The sequence below is a fragment of the Amaranthus tricolor genome, chromosome 17 (genome assembly GCF_026212465.1).
Source record: "Amaranthus tricolor cultivar Red isolate AtriRed21 chromosome 17, ASM2621246v1, whole genome shotgun sequence".
NCBI classification, from domain to species: domain Eukaryota; kingdom Viridiplantae; phylum Streptophyta; class Magnoliopsida; order Caryophyllales; family Amaranthaceae; genus Amaranthus; species Amaranthus tricolor.
This window is the reverse complement of record NC_080063.1, coordinates 11,410,706-11,431,313: the sequence shown is the minus strand read 5'-3', so window position 1 is coordinate 11,431,313 and position 20,608 is coordinate 11,410,706. Positions and strand designations below refer to the sequence as shown.

The window sequence follows — 20,608 nt, the reverse complement described above, 5'->3', positions numbered from 1 at the left end:
AGAGGCTGATCCTAGTTATGTTGACTGGTTCAGAATGTGCTCCCACCCGTACATCATCCCCGGTGAAGGACCGATTGTCGTTTTTGGTCCTACTAAAAGCAGATTGGAATACGTAAGTTTTTGAATTTATTTGTTTTGTATTATGTCATTGTGTTAATTAGATGCTGTTTAATATCTTATTCACACCCTTTTTCCTTCTTTTTTTCAGTTTCAGAATGAATGGCAGAGTCGAGTCGCTCCATTGGCGAGACTGCCTCCTGTTGCGGAAATGAACCCCCGGGAAAGACTTGCTTTGGATGTATACCTTAATGATGTTAAAGAATTATTTGCCGAATGGCAAGCTTTTAAGGGGCATGGCCCTTCATAGTCTGTATTTAAACTAATTTACATTAATGTGTTTATTTATTTACATCAACGCTTTTTACATTAAATTTAATTAATGTTTACATCAATGCTTTTATTAATTTACAACATTACTATACACAATGAATTTCATCTATGGACTATAACTATAGACTATCTACAAATTGAATTCCATCTACAATTTCTATACTAAAACTGAATAATGATTTACACATCACCTTACACTATGGACTATTTAAATTTACAGCATCTTCAGCGGTATTATTACGTTGTGGTGGTTTTGGCCTGCATAGTTTATTCCAAAGCATAATCCTACGCCTAAAATGTGTTTCTATATGTTTGGAAAAATTGTCAACTGCTTCTCACCAACGTCGATGGACTGGCGGTAGTGGGGATGAATCGTTGTTCATTAATAGTTGAACAAAATGATTTCCATTCACCCAACATATATGTATAACTTTATTTACACCATGCATGCCCGGTGCTTTCCTTAACAGAAGAACCAAACAGTTGTATTGCGGATTACCGTCAACAAAACCATAATAAGCAATGCCAACGTTATGAAACGTTGTTGCACAGTACAATGCCATCGGTGCATCCATCCAGTGAATATAAGGAGCAGGTCTATTGCTGTGTGAACCAATTCTGAATATAGCATCATCTAACAACTCCTGCTTAGATACAAAGTTAGGTATTGTTCTCTGTTCATTTGCATTTCCATACACATAGCACATCTTAGAAGAGGCCATGCCTCCTCGCCTCCCAACTCTGTGGCGGCAATAGCTATAAATCCACAGTTACCATCACCTACCATATCAATCCAATCAAACAAGTAAGGAGGAAGAATGTACGGGATGTGATTAAGCCATGGAAACTGTGAAAAATCACGACCTCCTGGTTCATCTGCAATTATTGAAAATAAGGTTAATAAGATTAAGCTGTAACAAACTAATTTAAATAACGGAAAGTAAAGTCACGTACCGGATAAGTTAAAACTAAACTTAATTCCAACTGAGGATTGCGTTTCTCAACCACTAGATCTACCACTAGATCTCCCGCGGGATGAAGATGTAGACCCTCGACCTCGAGAAGATGATTTGCTATATTTAAATGCGCTTTTATTTCTTCTAAGGGTTTTGCTTGTGATTGGTCTTCCCTTTCTAGGTGGACTCGCGTAAGGCTCAGGTATATCGGCTCCATCAGGGTGTAGTTCATACTCAAGTACCTGAGACAAGATTCGTACAACTGCGGGATCGGATTTTAGGACTTCATCGACCAACAATTAAAAGTACTCTTTGTCATCGGCGTTCACGTTTCTTACTCCTTCGTTGGTGTCATCTCCTACCTCTGTATACGTCAAAGTACTCCAGAATGGACGAATGTCATCCAAATACAAAGCACCTTGTAAACCGATGGACATATATAAATAACAAGCACACGGCAATCCATGGGTGCGTTGAAGTACACAACCGCATTTGTTAAGTATATAATCACCCAAATCTAACATACGGTTATGCTCAAGCCGCAGCTGCTCCAAGGCATAGATAGATACGTGGCGATATAAAGTTCTGAAGAAATGTTGTCGCAACGACCTTGCTACAGAATTCATGGATTCCTGTAGCGCTTGTCGGATCCTGGCTTGCTGGTTTGTAATCTGTGCGTGTGCCCTTTTGAATAGGGTATCAAATAAGCTATTACCGCTACCAAGATAATACTTGAAAGACGAGTGTTGGCTTTCAACTCTGCTGGTAGTCTGGTTACCCATGTGTAAACATTCATTGGTCCACACACGTACAAATTTCTCTCTAAGTGGAATCAATGTTCCAGCCAAATACCAAATGACCTTTTTGTTCCTAACCGACCAGGTATTCACGATCGCTTGCCATCTCTCTTTAAATTCGTCGATTGTAGAACTTTTAACCAAGGGGTTCCATCTACTTTTCCTGAATACTTGCCCTTGTTGATTTCTTTTCCCGCCACACAACTTGTCCATCATGTTCTCAACGTTGTTTCCAATATGCCAAATGCATAATAAATGCCGTACATCTACATTAAACACAACATTGAACGTAATTAAGATAAATTGAATAGATAGAATGACAATAATTAATCAACAAAACCTTTTTACCTGGGAAGACGTCACGAATAACTGCAAATAAACCCTCGTCTCGATCGGTTACAATGACGCTAGGAGTCTGAGCTGTGCCAAAAATATCTCTCAATCCATGCAACACCCACGAATACGACACAACCGCCTCATCCCGCATCAAACAGAACGTAACCAAGAAGTTGTGATTGGTTGGCGTCATTCCGATCACTTCACACAGTGGCCACTTTTGTTTGTTTGTTTTGTACATTGTATCTATCAACACAACATACGGCCACGTACGTATCATTTGGAAAGAGGTAGAATTTACAATTAATAATCTGCTCAATCCCCCTTCATTATCCAAGTCTGTTCAAACCACATAATTAAGTTCTGTGGCCATATAAAGACAGTGTTGAAAGGGAGTTCTACCCTCCATCTCTTCCCTCCTTATTGATTGCCTGGCATTATAAATCTGATTCATACTAGTAAAAAAACCAAGAAAATTTTGTCTAATAGAAGTCATGATAAAAGCCGGTTGCATGCCGGTTGCACTAAGCTGTCGTATGTGCTCCCGAATATCTATATTGATCCTATTTGTTCTTACATGACCATCTCTTACACAAAGAACGAGTGGTTATGTCTTTTTTTTTTCACCAGGAGACACCCTTACCGTCCAAGGTCTTTCTCCTGGTTTACGACTACTTGCTACAATCAAAAATTTACACCCGCAACTTCTACTTTTAATACCAGGTCGGACAGTATTATCTAGATTATGTAAATCACCCCTAATATTACCATAGCGGTGACATTTTAAATACACACTAACTCTAAAACATCCACCTTTTTTTTATAAGAAGCACGTGTAAATTGAAAACCAATTATTATTGCTATCGCATCGGCTCAACTATGTAATTCATCTAAGGAATCAAATTCCCTATCCGTAACAAAGCTACCGGAGTAATCTACGTTGTCTCCTAAGTTTTCAAAGTCCTGCAAATTTGAAATATGAAACAAAGCGTACATTAGGTCATTAAAAAATTATACATACAAATATTAATAATAAAAACATTCAATAATAAATAAAATTATAAATTACTTTAACAATTTACTCAAATAATTAGTATTAAAATAATAACAATACAAAAAATATAATATAATAATTGTAATAATAATAAAACAAATTAATATTAAATAATAAGAAAATAATAATAATAACATATAATTTTAAATTATTGAAATAAATAATAACAAAATAATAGTAATGTTAATAATATAAATTACTTACATTAATAATAATAATAATAATAATAATAATAATAATAATAATAATAATAATAATAATTATTATTATTATTATAATAACAAAAATTAATAATAATAAAATAATACTAAAAATAATAATAATAATAATAATAATAATAATAATAATACAATTAATATTATTAATAATAATATTATAATAATATTAATAATAATAATTTACTAAGACGTATAATAATTTAAATAATAATGTAAATAAAAAAAATAAATTAAATAAAAAAATAAAAAAATAAAAAAAAAGAGAAGTCGCAAAAAAACCGCAAGAGGATCACGGTTCAATCGCACAAAACGTGCGACTGGACCATGGTTCAGTCGCACGTTTTGTGCGACTGAAACGTGGTCCACTCGCCCAATTTTTGCGACTCTTTTTTTAAAAAAAAATACACTGATTCAAATCGATTAAAGTACATACATTTCATAGTCGCTTTCGTTAGCCATAGATAATCGATTACAACTAACAGCTTGTTTAAAATCGAAGAACGTTTTTAGAGAGTTTTTAGAGAGATAGTATTGTGTTTGAATTCATAATTCATAAAAATGCGCGTCTAAAAATTCAATATATATAGGGTCGCGATTTCGGGATTAAAGTGATAATAGTGTTATTAAGTGCGATTTACTTTGTTAAGCAAGTTTTAAGTCCAGTGGCAAATTCGTAATTTTTTAAAGTTCAGGGGTGAATTCGTAATTTCATTGGGGTTGCGATAAAATGAAAAAGTTGGCGATGTTTAATAACACCCTTAGTATATTTGTCATTTGTATTCATTCTACTAATTTTATTATATTTATATTATTCCCTTTAATTCTTTTCAATTGTCCTATTTGAATTAGACATGAATATTAAGAAAGTGGAGGGAATCACTTTGAATAGCATACCCATGTGATGTAGTGGATATTAGGGGGTTAAATAGTGTAGTTTAGTAAAAAAAATAAGGGTGTTTTGATAATTACATGACTGGTATAAGGACAACTTGGTCCAAAAATTATGTTCTAAAATAAAAATGGGACAATTGAAGTGAAATGCCCAAATAAGAAAATTGGACAAGTGAAAAGAATTAGAGGGAGTATATTACATCCATTTTATTATATTTGCCACATATAATAATATTTTTCCGTACAACATCATAATTGGATGCGATTATTTCGGAATGGAGAAAGTACTACGTATTTCTTACAACATTTTGACCATGCACAAAAAATAAGAAAACATAAATTCTAGGAAAAATTACCCAAAATAATCCAACTTTTGCTCGATTTTCTTAAAATAATCTCAACTATTGATTAATCATAAATAATCCGAACTTTGAGAAAAATTTGCCAAAAGTATACTATGGTTACTGGTTACCTACTATACAGGTATTTTTCGAAAAACAAAATTAAAAAAAAACTAAAAAAACTAAAAAAATCAAACGGCAAAACCACTCCCACTGCCACTACCTTCCCCACCACATCTCCTTTCCTGCCCCTCCCTAGCTACCACAGCTCCTCCCCCACCGGATCCCCTCTCCCGTCCCCTCCCAACCGCCACACCCTCCCCCCCAAACAATTCTCTTCGTTTTTAATCAACAAAGTCATAATTTTTTATTGTTTCATTTTGATATATGAATAAATACAAGAAGATAAGAACTCTCATGATTACTTTCATTTTTCCTATTAATTTTGTTTTGAATATTGTAAGTGTTGTTTATATCGAATAGATTGTGTCAAGGAACCAACTCAACCAAAAGCTTAAGCTGATGGTTGAGGCCCTAGGATATGTTATATACTCTAACACGCCCCCTCACACAAGAGCCCTTTGGGCTAGAAGTGTGGATGCAACACAGGCCCTCCTCATAGCTGGCACTAAATATTCCACTTTAAATGAGGGGTGGTTGAGATTCGAACCCGTGACCTCTTGTCACATTGGCTCTGATACCATGTCAAGGAACCAACTCAACCAAAAGCTTAAGCTGATGGTTGAGGCCCTAGGATATGTTATATACTCTAACAGGTTGTCATAATTAGATTGATATTGACAATTTTTGGTAGAAAATATAAATGAGAGGAATTGGAGTTTGGTTGTTGGAATTGTAAAATGACATAAAAAATGGAGACGAGAAGGGTGACTCACGGATGGGGGAAGATATATATGGTGGAAGAAGGGGTGGTGGATAATCCCACCCTATCAAATTAAATTTGTCCACATAATAGTAATTTGTCAATATTACAAATCACACTTATTTACTTAGAATACCTCTAAGTTAGTTAAACAAGGTACCACTAGAGCAGAGTGCAAATGGTCTTAAACATTAATCAGCATATATAAGACATGTATGTAATTTAACATGCATTGAAGTACAATAAATAAAACATTAATCTCAACCTATACAATCAGGTAAACTGGTGCTACTGCTACATATTCCATATCAAATTACTTCTTTTATTTTTGGTATCTATATCAAATTACTTTTATTTGAGTGAATTAGAATATCCAAAAACAATTTGGACAAGAACCCATCATGAATTATAATGTTCGAAAATAATTTGTAACTATTCATAGACCATAAACGTGCATTGAGAGACAGTTCGTTCTCAAAGTAGGTAGGGTTCTAAATTCTAACTTCCTATCATCCCATGTGCCTGTTGTATTATTACTTTTTGTGCTCATCCTTAAAATGCTAAATGACAATTCACAAATCAAAAATCAGTTGGTCACCTTTAGTTGGACAACTAACTCCGAAATAAAAGTCCACAACTGCTTTAAGTCATTAAGAATGGAATTACATCTGCATCACCTATCTTCAATCCTCGTAACTAAAGAATATTGCTCACCAAATTTATAAATACAAATGTTAACTAAAGAATTGTGTTTCCATCAATATTAAGCAAGGTTTTTTTTTCATGAGATATAAAAATATTTTTATCTTATTTAAAATATAATATCAATTTAGTTTATTTAAAAGAAGTTAAATGTAACGATTGAAAATTAAGCTAGTTAAAACAAAATGATACTAGTCGCAATTTCTTCTCAAGGTTGGCAAATCCAAAGAAAATGGGAGTATAAATTTTGATAATCAAGTAGAAATGATGAGCAAACCTCAGAAGGGTCGACCAAGAAGTGAAGCAATCCACTTTTAGATCCCAAGAAGGGCTCTCTGATCAAGATCACTGAAACAGATTGCAGCCGTGTAACTAGAAATAAACATCTATCGCATAAGATTACATTTACTTGATGTGGAACGACGCAGCAAATGGAATCTAAAAGGATGAGAGATACACAACAAAACTAAAGCTCCAACATGTCTCTACAAAGAATAAAATCAGATACTAATTGATATCTGCAATAAACTATCTATAGTTTTTTTTTTCTGCCTTTTTTTTCTTTTTTTTTTTTGTTGGGGTGAGGAGTTACAGTCTACAGGTAAATGCACAAACGGTAAAGAAAAATACCAAAGTTACATAAGCCTTTTTCACTGCTTGGTAATCTGATCTTCAGATGACTGTATAAGCATTTTGAACTTCACTTGTTTCCAAGGAGTACCAATGTACCATGGACAGCCCTCAATATCATCTCACAAATTAGCAGCTGTCTCCTGCCGCACCTTGATAAAGTTTGCTAGCTTTTTCCACACATAAATCACTGAACCAAAAACAAGTTCAATTATTAGTACATCCCCTTCCAACATAAAGCAATTATCTAACTCACACGGACACGACATATAACAGATGAAAATGCCATCAACGAAAGCAAAAGGGAGGGAGGGCATTGACAGGGTAAAATACCAGAAAAGCTTTTAGCTGACCACAAAATATACTCTCTTTGTCCCTCTCATAATGCACACAATAACTTTTGGGTAAATTTCAGTGGAAAGGGGAATTCGGTAGGATAATATGTGTCATGTCATTTCCGTGGTAATCAAACTTTGATCACAAAAGAGTTTTTGTTCACTATTTTCCATTACCGCTTAATACCACTTTTTAAAATGATAATGTATTATAATAAATTTTGTAATTATAATAAAATTGTTGAATGAGAAAAAACATACTTAAATTGGTTGAGATATATTCCTACCAACTATGATCATAAAAGAGTTTTTTGTTCACCAACTATGGGTTGTTAGTGAAATTTTGATGGAAAATATCTTCAAAGTTTAATGTTCATGCATGTTGTACTCCAATTATTTTATTTTCTTTGCAAAATTCATTCCAATCTATTACCATTTGGAGATGATATTAGTTGGTAATGAAATATTGCAAACAAATAAATTTTTATGATTAACTGTTCATTATCATGGAATTAATGTGATATATTTCATGAAAATTTTCACAACAAATTATTTCATTATTACTACTTAGTACCAACAACCAAACAGGTAGTACAGTTAAAGTCATACCCTTGTGATAACACAAATGTTTAACTGACGGTCAAAAGATAACATCATTTGCAACTTTACATAAATAAGAAGTGCATACGATTTAATTAGTCATTATCTATGTTACTTGGACTCGTATACTGATGCTAAACACTGGTACTTGTCCAAGTGTCGGATACGTCTAAATATTCAATTTTACAGCTAAAATGAAGTATCTAAGTACCATATTAATGTCCGAGCATCAAGGATCGGACACCGGTATGTGAAACAAGATGAAGAGTCCGAGCAACATAAGTCATCATACTACAGTCACAGTGATTTAAAACCTAAGAACTAACAAATTTTTATTCCATCAAAAATTGACAAAATGTATTGGAACATAGAAAACCAAAGAATTTATAAAAGACAGGATTGATGTGCAATGTACACAAGAGCTCATTTCAATCACCAACATATACTCAACCGAGCCAAGGCATTGTAAAGAGTAATTTATAACTCCGATATGCTGTCCAAAAATCTAGGCAACTATTCATTCAGTCCTCATGAAATTGCTACACTGCAAGTGGCACAACTAAGAAAGTGATGGGAACATTACAATTGTGTGGATATTATAAAAATAGAGAGTAAATGAGAGAAATTGTGTGGATGAGAATTAAAGAAATTGGTGAGGACATTTTCATATGTAGCAAAGTTAAGAACGGACGAAAGTAGAATGTCTAGCATTTTCATAGGGACTGAGGGAGTAATTGATATAAATTCAGGAATCCAATTTCATTTCAGTTGTCTTGGAAACCAATTTTTAAGGCAAATACTAAATCATAAATGTGGGTTGAGAATCTTGAGATTCCATAAAATGGTGCATAGCTGCCTTTGCTAATTGAAATTCAACTAAAGGATGTCTGATATGATAACTACAGTTATGAGACTATAGTTAAAGGTCAACTAGTAGAATTCTGAAGAGAAAACGTGAGTTACATCAAGCCCTAACACAAACAAAGGGCCAACACTGAAAGGCAAGATGATTAAAGCAACACAGAAAACACATTAGGGAGCCAAATCTGAGGCACTGACCAACTTATCGATATTTGTTATCCACTCACCATTTGACACTGTATGATTTTTCAATGACAATAGATACCCTTATCTATGTGCGGAGGAATTTGCTTGATTTCAGTCCCAAGCTCTTGTTCTATTTTGTGCCTGAAAAACATCAAGAGTTGGTTAATATCCTAATTACTGTCACTCCCAGACAAGTCAATTTTGCACACTTACAAGTTAAAGCAATCTTCATATGTAATTAGATTAACAGCCAATCCAAGGTGTCCATATCTTCCAGAACGGCCAACCTGGACAGCAGATGACATAATAATTATTAATTACATAACAGAAAAGGCATAATTTCACAAAATTAAAAGAGTCAAACATACTCTGTGCAAATAGGTTTCAGAATTCTTTGGGAAATCAAAATTGATAACAACATTTACGGCTTGAATGTCTATACCTCTGGTAAACAGATCTGGGAAAAAAAATACAAACATTAGCTGTAAGAATATAATTTGATGCCAAAATTACAAAAATATATAGCTCTACCACATACTTGTAGCAAATACCGCAATCCAACATGTACTTTGAGAATTGGCCAAGAAACCAATTACAGGATAAGCAAGCACATATTCTAAAGCAATGGTAAAAAAAATTGATACATCAACCCTTGGAAAGATAGTGGATTAGGGAAAAGGGATACAAAACATTGATGGACTGAATAGTCAGAAGACTAAAATCCATCACTTTTTCTGACTGATTTCCAACTTTCCATAAGATTAGAAGATTTACTGTCCAGCCATTATCAAAGGCCATGAGCAACTAGTAGGCAAACTTTTTCATTTTAGAGCAATCTACTTCTTTGCAGCAGTGACAAAGGCATAAGTTGGCACATACAAGATACTATACACACCAAACAATCAATGCTGTGTACGCATAGCCACCCATAAAATGTCACAATTAAAAAATAGGAAAAGTTGAACAATTAACAGCTATTGGCAAGGTGTGCAGCACATCAACTTAAGCAGGTGTCGAGGGCAGCACCAACTATCACCCAAGATCAACAGATGACATTAATGTTGCTTAAAATCAGAGATGTAGTAGGACCTTATGCAATAGTTGTTGCCTTAGTGCCTTATGCACTCCGATAAGGTTTATGTCCGATATGCACCTTAAGCAACCACAGATACTAGTATCCTATACAAATATAAATCCTCATTGGTCAATGTATATACATGAACTAAAGAGAAGTTTTGAAGGAACGTTATTCAGTAAATCCAAATAATCAAGGTACAAAACACCAATTTCTCAAACCCCTCCCTCAAACAACAAAAACAAATTATTCCAAGCTAGTAACACCAGTCGTGATCGCTAGACACAGCACAAAGGACCAAACCTTATTCAGAGAAATGACAAGAGCAAGACAACATCCCAAGATAGTCATCAACTTATCAGTGTCCAGATTCCCCTAATTTATCTGTCTAGTAATTAGAACAAATTATATGTCCAAGACACTCCTTCCAGGTACACATCTAAAATGGCCAACCCCTTTCCGGGAACAATTGTTTGGCTATGTAGCATCTAAAATGACCACACAACATGAGTATTGAAGTTGATTAATGTGCAGCTGCAGCTCCTAAAGGTGCCAACTGTCTATAGAGCTCACAAATCCAGTAAATAATTAGGAGGTATATTCATAACCTGTTCAAATCGAAATAATGGAAGGAAAATCATTATTCTTTGAATTTCTTAACATATAAAGCTCGTATCATATGACAACCATTGATTCCACCGCAATACGACAACTAATCAAGACTTTCAAACAGGCAAGCAATTATAAAAACGGAAGAGCAGAGGACCTACAAATAATGACCTCCCTTGGTCCTATAAGTTTATGGACATCAAGAAAGCACAACCAGAGGAATAACGAAATCCTCAAGCACAAATCAAATACGGCACTCAGTTATCGCTTTTACAAGAGCTCAATAACACAAGTCAACAACAATTCACCCAACTCAAACAAGCTGATATCAAAGAGGATATGCAACCAGAAGAATATCAAAGGGCATCCAACCAAGTACTTATGTCCAATCGAAATATTTCAATGATCAACAAAGACTCCATAAAAAGTAAAAGTTCGAGGGTCCTGAGAGATATCAGAGAAAAGGGCATCATGTATATCCAACTAAGTACCTGTGCAAACAAGATTTCTGCATGCACCATTGCGGAAATCATGAAAAACTCTGTTTCGATGGTCCTGGATCATTTTAGCATGAATGTAAAAGCAAGAATAACCGAGCTCCGTAATTTTCTTGGCCAACAACTCTACTCGATTCACAGAGTTGCAAAAAATAATGGATTGATTTATTTGCAGCTGAAATCAAAGCCATAACAAAGTTAGAAGCCTTCAGACATAATGTAGAAAACACATAAGTTGATGACAAACCTTTGAGAAAAGTGTGTTCAGGCAATGGACCTTCTGTCGTTCTTCAACAAAAGCATAATATTGCGTAATACCTTTGAGAGTAAGCTCATCCATAAGGTTAATGACGTAGGGCTTTTGCAAATATCTTTCTTTGAAATCCTTGACAGTTACAGGAAAAGTAGCTGAAAACATCAAAATCTGCCTATTTTCAGGCAGAAAGCGAATCATCTGCTCCACCGATGGTTGGAATTCAGGGGACAGAAGTTTGTCAGCCTAAAGAGAAAGTAGGCACATCAGATACATTAATATCAATAGAGCTCTCAGCATTTACTACTTCAAAGAGATTCATAATAACGTTTTTCAAATACATCTGGAGTTATGTAGCCCATAATTGTAACCAGGTGGAAACAGCGTTAATGGCAAGTTTACAATAAGTTACTAGTACTATATAATAATTTTATATAATAGTGTTATAAATTCAATGCTTTTGTTGAATATGTCAGCAAATTATTTTTAGGAAAATGAATGCATTACTTCCATTTATTTGAATTCAAAAATCATTGCACAACCGACAACACAGTTATTAGGGAGGCTAAAGAATGGAACACAAAAGTGGACGTATCGGGCTAGGTATGGGCCCCAATAGTAGAGGAAAGGTACAGAAAATTATTAGATAGGGCATTCAAACTTCAAAGTGAACAAGGAACCTGGAAAATCAAAGCAACTGAATCTTACCTTCTAATCATAGTGCAAGAACAAGGTTGCATTGTATCATATCAGTTGTACCGTAAAGATTATCAAATTTACCGAATTTGTATTACCCACATTGTATTACCCGAATTTCTCTGGCATTAGCAGTATAGGAAAGAGCGGCAAAATTAAGATAGAAGTACAAACAAATCATGTCGTTCAAGGAAAGTATAGCATGCATTTTTAGCGTTTTGGGGTCAATCATGTTCTGAAAACAGCATGGGACAGATTTTCTATGCTTCATAGATCAGAATTTTCTTAAGAAGTTGCATGTTAACCAAATAAAGATAAAATTCTCATCGAAAGAATATAAAGATCAGAAAAGAAAGGATCCAAAAGGAATAAGTTCAATGACATCAAGTGATGGGAAATACGTAAATTCATCAAGGAACCCAAAATATAGCAGCTTGTTAATATAGGCAATTGCTTGAGGTAGCACGGAACTTGGAAGGGCTTGCAGTCTTGCAGATTGTAAAGTATTCAGATAAGTTATACAAACCTCATCCATTATAAGCATGGAGCAGTCCTTCAAAACACATATACCCTTCTTTGCCAAATCCAGTATTCTACCAGGTGTTCCAACAAGTAAATGCACTGGGTTGTACAAACGCATAATATCATCCTTCAAACTTGTCCCTCCTGTTGTAACCATGACCTCAATCTTCAGATGCTTGCCAAGCTCCTTGCAAACTTGTGATGTTTGTAGGGCTAACTCTCTAGTGGGAACAAGTATAACCGCTGCAGCCAGGGAAACCAGAATAAAATTGAGCCACTAGTGACTAGACACCAGTTACAAATAGATTGTTCAACTGTGGCAGCTGCAACTAAATGGTCGGAATAACTAGCACATAGTCAATCAATCATCACCTTGAATCACATTGTTGTCTTGATCAATTTTTTCCAATGCTGGAATGCAAAATGCAGCTGTTTTGCCAGTTCCATTTTTAGCTCTAGCAAGAATATCACTTCCGGTCAAAGCAATTGGGATACTTTCTTCTTGAATAGGAGAAGGACGTTCAAACCCCTTCTCATATATTCCCATAAGTAATTCACGTTTCAAGAAATAATCCTCGAACTCATTTCCCTTTGTAGCAGTGACATCCTAGACGATAAAAAAGGTATATCAGCTGAAACAAAATTCAGAAAACAGCAGGGTTAAGGTTGTTTTTAGACACAATTTAAGCTCATATTGAGTCTATAATCACGCAAGAATGCTTAAATCAATAATTAGACGTGATTTACCAATGATCTTCAGTGTATTGAGGGTATCATTATAAGTTTACAATAATAAATGAAGAAACTCTTCCTCAACCTTGAGACTCTCAAAGACAAAAGCTCTGAAACGGTACATAATAGTATTGGCCAGAAAAAAAAAGAAAAAAAAAAGTGCTCGTACGGCAAAATAAGTTGGTCAATGCAAGGCAAAAGGCAAGATATCTATGTTTACAGGTAGATGAGGAATTTAATTAACATAGAAATTAGTTCTTTAAGTTTACTGCAAAGAAAAAAGCAAAAAGAAAAAAAAATACTTCCTCCGTTCAAAATTACTAGCAATATTAGAAAAATGGCACTATTTGTTCATCCCTCTTAATTTGTGATTAGTTTTTAGTCTATAAGTTAATTAGTTTTTAGTCTATAAGTTAAAACATAGTCAAGTGAGATTTTGTTTGATTCGTCTCATTGCAAAGATTATTAATTTCAAATTTTTATAATTTTTTATTATACATAATTAGAGATATTAAGGATTGAATTAGTGAATTGGACTGCGTGAAAAAGGAAAAGTTGCAAGTAAATTGGAATTTGGAACGGAGGAAGTATAACTTTATATCTTCAAGTATTGTCAATTGTGTATTATCTAACGTACACCGTTCATTCCTACTTATACCACAAGTTAGTTGCAATAGAATTTCTTGGACACCACAATTCCCCTTAAGTCACTTGCTGACGAACAATATACTTGTAGCACCTTATACAGAATTCCTAAACAAAGTTCACAAGTAGAAGTTGAACATTACATGACTTAAATTTCAAATAAAAATTTGATGCGATCATCATTCTCAAACTCCAAAAAAGGTCAGTCTAACCTTTCATCAAGTCAATTACAAATACTAGATTAACTCATACAATAATCAACATGCCACTGATGTGAGAAACGAGAATCAACTCACAAAATTATATCTATTACCTCTGTCTTGTAACGCGTGTCTTGAGGTGGAAGCTTAAGACTAGCCTTCCAATTTTGAGAGCTGAAACAAAGGCAATGACAAAGTCAAATCATAGCTACCTTAACAATTTGACTGATATAGGATTACACCAAAATATAATTTTGCAATTCTTTGTGGGTCACTTCAACATATGTAAGCATAACAAAAAGAATTGCCATTGTAGTGGCTGACAAGAATGATGCTTCCTCCTCTAAAATTAGTGCCTTGTTATTTGCCACAATATGTGACAAATAGTTTATAAATAATTATATAGTACGATAATTATGTCATCGGGACTCGGGATTATAAGTTGGGTCACTGATCTACATTTGTAACCAACTGTATCTCCCTTGAACCTCCATTGAAAACATATATCACACTAAATATAATATAAAACTACAAAAAAGGTTTATCTAACTTTTCTCGAAATGTTTTGATTGAAACTCATGTCAAAGTTGCTTGGCTATATGTGTAAATTAGCAGGAAAATTTAACACTCACTGTAAGGACCTATTTGGGAGGGGGAAAGAACCATGACAGTTAAGAGAATATATAATAACATATGGAGGATATCTCATATAGGCACAAAAGATTTTAACTTATCAAACGACAGATGATCAAAAAAGTAAAGAATATACTTTGAAGCAAGGAAGGGCATAAATGACCAATGATTTCTTTGACTGAGCTGACCATGTTTGCTATGTTCAGATTTAAATATAAACTACAAGGTCAAATTTGACCAACATATAATAAATGTCCCCTACAACACCCCAGCGTCAAAACTTGTCACCTCTGTTTCTATCACTAGAAAATTTTCACTCGAGTATATCCAAATTCTTAAAGTGAAGAAAAAAACCACCTGAATCCCCCAAAAAATACTTCTTGATTTATTCAGGCCTTCGAGAGTATGCAAGAAAATATGTACATGTAAAGCAAGAAGGGAATAAATTCATCTTATAGGTAGTGAGAATCGAACCATGTCACAAGCAATAAAGCAAAAGCCCTCAACCACTAGGCCAACCCCAAGGAATAAAAACTCTCTTGTTACGTACGTAACGCCCATTGTGTAACTTGTTTGAGAGTTGTGACGTCAAATCCCATTATATATCAGTGCATGAAATTCACGGTCAAATTTTCGCATTGACCGTTACGTAACGTGTAACGCCCGTTATTTAACAATTACAATGGTATTCATCTCCCTACTAAAATTTCATTAACACCCATTAACTTTAATTATTACGAACACTTAAATTATAGTTGCTCATAATTTTAGTTGATTAACAAAATAACTATTAACTAATAGGTTATTTAATTATACACTAAAAGAACCTCAAATATTGTAATTATAATAGCTATAGGATATTATTACATAATAATAGTAGTTCAACAAAAAAAATGCAATTATAAGTTCAAAACTCCTCTTATGTAATTTTTTTTTCAAAAATTACACTGTATCAGCCTCAATTCGCGTCAACACTCTGTTATAACCATTTTCCGCGACATTGCAACGATTTCCGCAAACACATCCGCGACCGTAATTTTTTCCGTGGTTAACCCATGATTCTCCCATTCCTAAAGAACTTAATGTTGACTTTTACATGGAAGTTAAGGAGGCATTGAATGTAAATATAATAAAAGAGGAGTTAAGAATAAAAAGGTGGTAAAAATCTACTGCGGTATGCGTGATAAAGTGTACCCAAGTTTTATTGGATGGCCATTAGATCCTGGCTACTATATGGATCAAAATGTTACTTTTAGAAAGGACCATAGTAAGAACATGAAACATCGAAAATGCAAATATTTCGATGGATAAGCAGACTTACCTTGCGGGAGAAAATTCGAACGAAAATAATAAACACATACAATGATGATCTTGATTCATGTGTTGGTATAGTGAGTCTAAATAAACATAAAATTGATTAGGACTATAATAAAACACATATAACAAAAATGCAATTGTTGACACTTTATATTTTTTTACATTTTGAATTTAGTTAGGACTATAATGGGTCTATAGGATGCATATGAGTCCAAACAAAGTCCAAATAAATGTTTTTATTTTTGAAATGAAGTCCAAATAAATGTACAATCGGTTTTAAATGAATTAAATTGATTTTTGTGTTGTATAATAGGTTAGGTGTAGCAATTTTGGGTCTTAAATAGTGTCCAGAGAGTGGGTTAGAAACAGGTCTGTGTTTGAAAACCCTGAACTTAAACTCAAACCTTTTCCCAGGCGTTCTTGACCCATGACCCTACTTTGAAGTCAAATGATCAAAATTACGCTCCATTTCCAAGACGCAGGTGTAGTGCTGAGAATGCAAGGTTGGTAGATTCCTTGAAAGTGGCGCATCACATCGCAAATATGGTGTCAATAATTATTGCACAAAACATAATTCGATCGATACAAGAAACGAAAGTGGAAACAAAAAACAATAATTTGGAGTTTCGGAAATGTTGTAAACGTAGGTTAAAATTTTTTATAGATTTTTTGGGAAATCTTAATAGATTGTTTTCATTTATATTATAATTACAAATAAAAAGGAGAGTTAAAGAAAAAGTGAATTCAAATGGAAAGTCAAAGATAAGAATAAAAGGAGAAATAAAATAAAGGAGAAAAGAAAAGATAAGAAAAGAAAAATATATAAGATAAAAAAAATTAGACAAAAGAAGTAGCAATGGATGGGAAAGGTTCCCACCTTAGTACCCAACACGTTGCCACCGGCGACCTTGATCGCGTTACCGTATGGCTTCGGTACAAACGATTCAAAAACATAAATCAAGGAGCAGCCTGTGTTTTGCGCTTCTATGGTATCAATTCAAATGAGCAAAAACTATTAGGTTTTAAGAATAAGAAACCAAGAAAAAGGAATACTATCCTAGGATTTCGTGAGCAATCAAGCGAACACAAGAATAGAATTCAAAAATACGCGTAGATTAAATGGTAGAACATAACAGAAACACTAATATTTTTGTTGACAGAATCACTAAAGAAGCTTATGAGACTAGCGAATTCAAATCGGACAAAAATGAAAAATTACATCACTCGTGCGACTAAGGTAAATCTAGGAGAATCAAAGTATGTTATGGTGACAAAAAACGACACAACACTCGATAAGGAAGTAAAGGTAGTGATAAAGAAAAAGAAAGAATGTTTTTAGCTTTAGGAAGATGTAGGAATGAGGAGGCATTGTTAAATACATGTCAAATCAAGAGAAAACAAGTCGTAAATGAGAAAGTTCAAAATGTATGAGTAATTAAAAAAAAGTTCAAAGTGTATGAAAAGGTATACAAGATAGACAGAGATAAAACTTTTTTACAAGATGTCCAAAAGGATTCAAGCTGTAAGAAAATATTTAGTATGGTGAAATGTGTCAAAGAAAAAACAATTAAACATTGAAGAGATAAAGGATTAAAGTAAGTAATACTTTTGTTCAATTGATATCAAGGGAGGCAACTAGAAACATCTTAGTAAAACATGTAGAGGAGAGATACGGATTATCAAATTGGAGGTAAAGAAAGCCTTAAAGAAAATAAAGAAAAAGAAGAGAGTGGTCTTATTGATAACCCTATTAAGGCCTGAAGATGTTTAGGAGGATTGAATTGCTAATCTCCATAACAAGATATAAAGAACAAACAAGATGCAACAACATTTTAGAATAAGCACTCTACTAGCGGATGAAATTAAAATCGCAATTAGTGCTGAGCTAGAGATAAGGAGGCATGCGCCGATGTCAATAGAATTTAAACTATATTGGAGTAAGACATAGTATATGGAATGTTGTTTTATCGAGGATGACTGTTCTAGAAGTGTCAAAAGTTGGATACCAAAGAGCTCCTTCCAAATGAAGTGCGTGCTAGAATTACTAGATCAAATTTTAACAAGAACGGAGATATTGATCAAGACGTAAAGCATAAAATTTGCTCAAATGGATGATGTTGTCCCACTTATTAATCATATTCCAATAGCTTATCCCTCAAGCATTCCCTAGAAATTCTTATCTTTTTTTTTAATTCCAAAAATAAAAAAAATAAAATAAAAAGTTGTATTATGAATTTGGAGTAATTGCCCAAAATCCAAATGACAAAAATGGCCAATTACATGAAAATCATGCTCGAAGAATTCCTCAGTCATTTATGAACAGAGGATAAAAGACTTCATGAGAATAAGAATACTTCAATCAAAAGAAGTAACAGCACCTATCTCTAATTAAGGAAAAATTCAAACCAACAGGATTATCACCTGTCCACAATAATTCAGAAAAACACATCAAAAACCTAATCCACCATCCATATCAAACAAACCAATACAGCAATTAACTGGAATCACACTTAAAAACTCATATATCATATATCATATATCAAACCAAAAAGGCATAAAATTGATGGAAAAGAAAAATACCTAGAATCAGCAGATTGAGGTGCTTGAACAGTCTCGTCAACTTCATTAAAAGTAGACTGAGTTGAATCGACAACAGAGGTAGTAGTAGCAGCAGCAGCATAATAATTAGCAGGACGTCTCATCATCCATTGTTGTTGTTGCTGCTGTTGTTGATTATGATACTGATTCTGCTGCGGCGAATTCTTCTGCATGTAGTGAGGTTGATTATGGTGTTGCTGATGATTATACGGTGGCCGACTCTGAAAATTAGGGTTTTGTTGCGTGTAATGTCTGCCGCGACCATTACCGATCCCCGGTGGATACCGAGGTCGAGCGTTATGGTTCATCGAATTCTTGGAAGGAAGAGCAAGGGATTAACAATGGAGATTATATGGATCTGAGGAGAAATAGCAAAGTCGAAGGAGTATATTTGAAGGAGAGTAGTGAGCAGAGTAGAGTAGTTTGAAATGGAACATTGTTGGGACTTGGGAGTGGGTGTGTCAGGGGATTCAGTTCACTGCCTTCGATTTTATTGGCTGTGCGGCGCCTGTGTCTCTGTGTTTTACTGTGTAATACTAGTAAAATTACTCAATAATAAATCTAACTTTTGTTTAATAGGTAAAAATAAATTCATTTATTGTTTAATTTTAAAGAAATTACATATTAGATATTTTTGCTTAAAATAAATCTACATATTATTTATAACTAGTTTTAAAGCTTCTTTGTAATTAAGAAAGTAAAAGTAAATAATATTTAGTTTTTTTTCTAGCAGTTATACCAAATATATAAGTTTGCTTAAAAGTAATCAAGTAAAAGTTAATTTACTTTTAACAATTTATAACAATGGAGAAATTTTTTTTTTTTTTCTGTTGAACAATGGAGTACTCCATTATCAAAAACTCTTGATAACATTACTTTTTAAAAATTCTATCACTATTTTAATAAATAAATTTCATTCAAATTATCTAATGATATCATCATTATTATTACTATATTTTTTATACTTGATTTTAGTACTACATTATTTATAACTATAATATAATATTATTCATATTAATTAATTTTTTTTTTTGGGTTATATCATCATTTAGTGCATTAGAAAACTACATAATTTATTCTATTTATGTTTTCAGTTACTTATAAAAACTTTTAATTTTTTAAATATGTATTGAATATTTTTAATTGGTAAAAATATAACACTTTTATTTTGAATTTGTTTTTGTTGATTATGTATTGGTTATTAAATTTTGTTATTAATAGTTGTAACATTTTGTATAAATTAATGTAATATTTAGTTTTTTTTATTAGCAAAAATTGGTATATTTTGAGTTACATAAGGGGTGGTATTGAGTTTAGGTTAATAATTTTGAGTCAGATAATTTAAGTGCAAAACTATGTAAGTTCAAATTATGTTGATGTTGGATTAACTAGAATTTCTTCATTTTTCCCAATTGGTGGTTCATGTTTTAGGCTCCAACCAATTCTAGCTATATTATAGAGGACTGGATTGAATAAATAAAGATTCTTAAGTGATGGGACCGAGTACAGATACAGCTAAAGCTAACTCCGTAAATCTGCATCTTTTCAGACATAAGCGTGACTCTTAGACATAATATATATATATATATATATATATATATATATATATATATATATATATATATATATATATATATATATATATATATAT

At 33.3% G+C, this 20,608-nt stretch overlaps 1 protein-coding gene across 3 annotated transcripts; it reads right to left on the bottom strand.

Annotated features, from left to right (window-relative positions):
- Positions 1–582: 582 nt before the first annotated feature.
- LOC130804832 (DEAD-box ATP-dependent RNA helicase 6-like) lies at positions 583–19,480 on the bottom strand. Of its 3 annotated transcripts, XR_009040063.1 has the most exons (14): positions 18,940–19,480; positions 14,523–14,583; positions 13,205–13,439; positions 12,837–13,075; positions 11,609–11,860; positions 11,356–11,536; positions 9,549–9,637; positions 9,394–9,467; positions 9,222–9,321; positions 7,199–7,388; positions 6,846–6,916; positions 2,492–3,442; positions 1,345–2,409; positions 583–1,266 (listed from the first exon to the last, which is right to left on the bottom strand). XR_009040063.1 is itself a non-coding variant. In XM_057669448.1 (10 exons), exons 1-9 carry the CDS (start codon positions 19,263–19,265, stop codon positions 9,243–9,245), a joined length of 1,536 nt encoding a protein of 511 aa, XP_057525431.1. In that variant the 5' UTR covers positions 19,266–19,480; the 3' UTR covers positions 6,802–7,388; positions 9,222–9,242. The 3 variants fall into 3 exon arrangements, 1 of the variants encoding a protein (XP_057525431.1); XR_009040062.1 differs by lacking the exons at positions 583–1,266; positions 1,345–2,409; positions 2,492–3,442 and having other exon boundaries at positions 6,802–6,916; positions 18,940–19,429; XM_057669448.1 differs by lacking the exons at positions 583–1,266; positions 1,345–2,409; positions 2,492–3,442 and having other exon boundaries at positions 6,802–7,388.
- Positions 19,481–20,608: the final 1,128 nt, after the last annotated feature.

What these genes read in the sequence shown, in the direction of transcription:
- LOC130804832 (XM_057669448.1), bottom strand. Translation starts at nt 19,265, where the DNA reads ATGAACCATAACGCTCGACCTCGGTATCCACCGGGGATCGGTAATGGT. An exon ending in CCATGCTTATAATGGATGAG is followed by an intron (nt 11,861 to 12,836) that starts GTTTGTATAACT and finishes CTTTCTCTTTAG; the next exon opens with GCTGACAAACTTCTGTCCCC. An exon ending in TATGAAGATTGCTTTAACTT is followed by an intron (nt 9,322 to 9,393) that starts GTAAGTGTGCAA and finishes GATGTTTTTCAG; the next exon opens with GCACAAAATAGAACAAGAGC.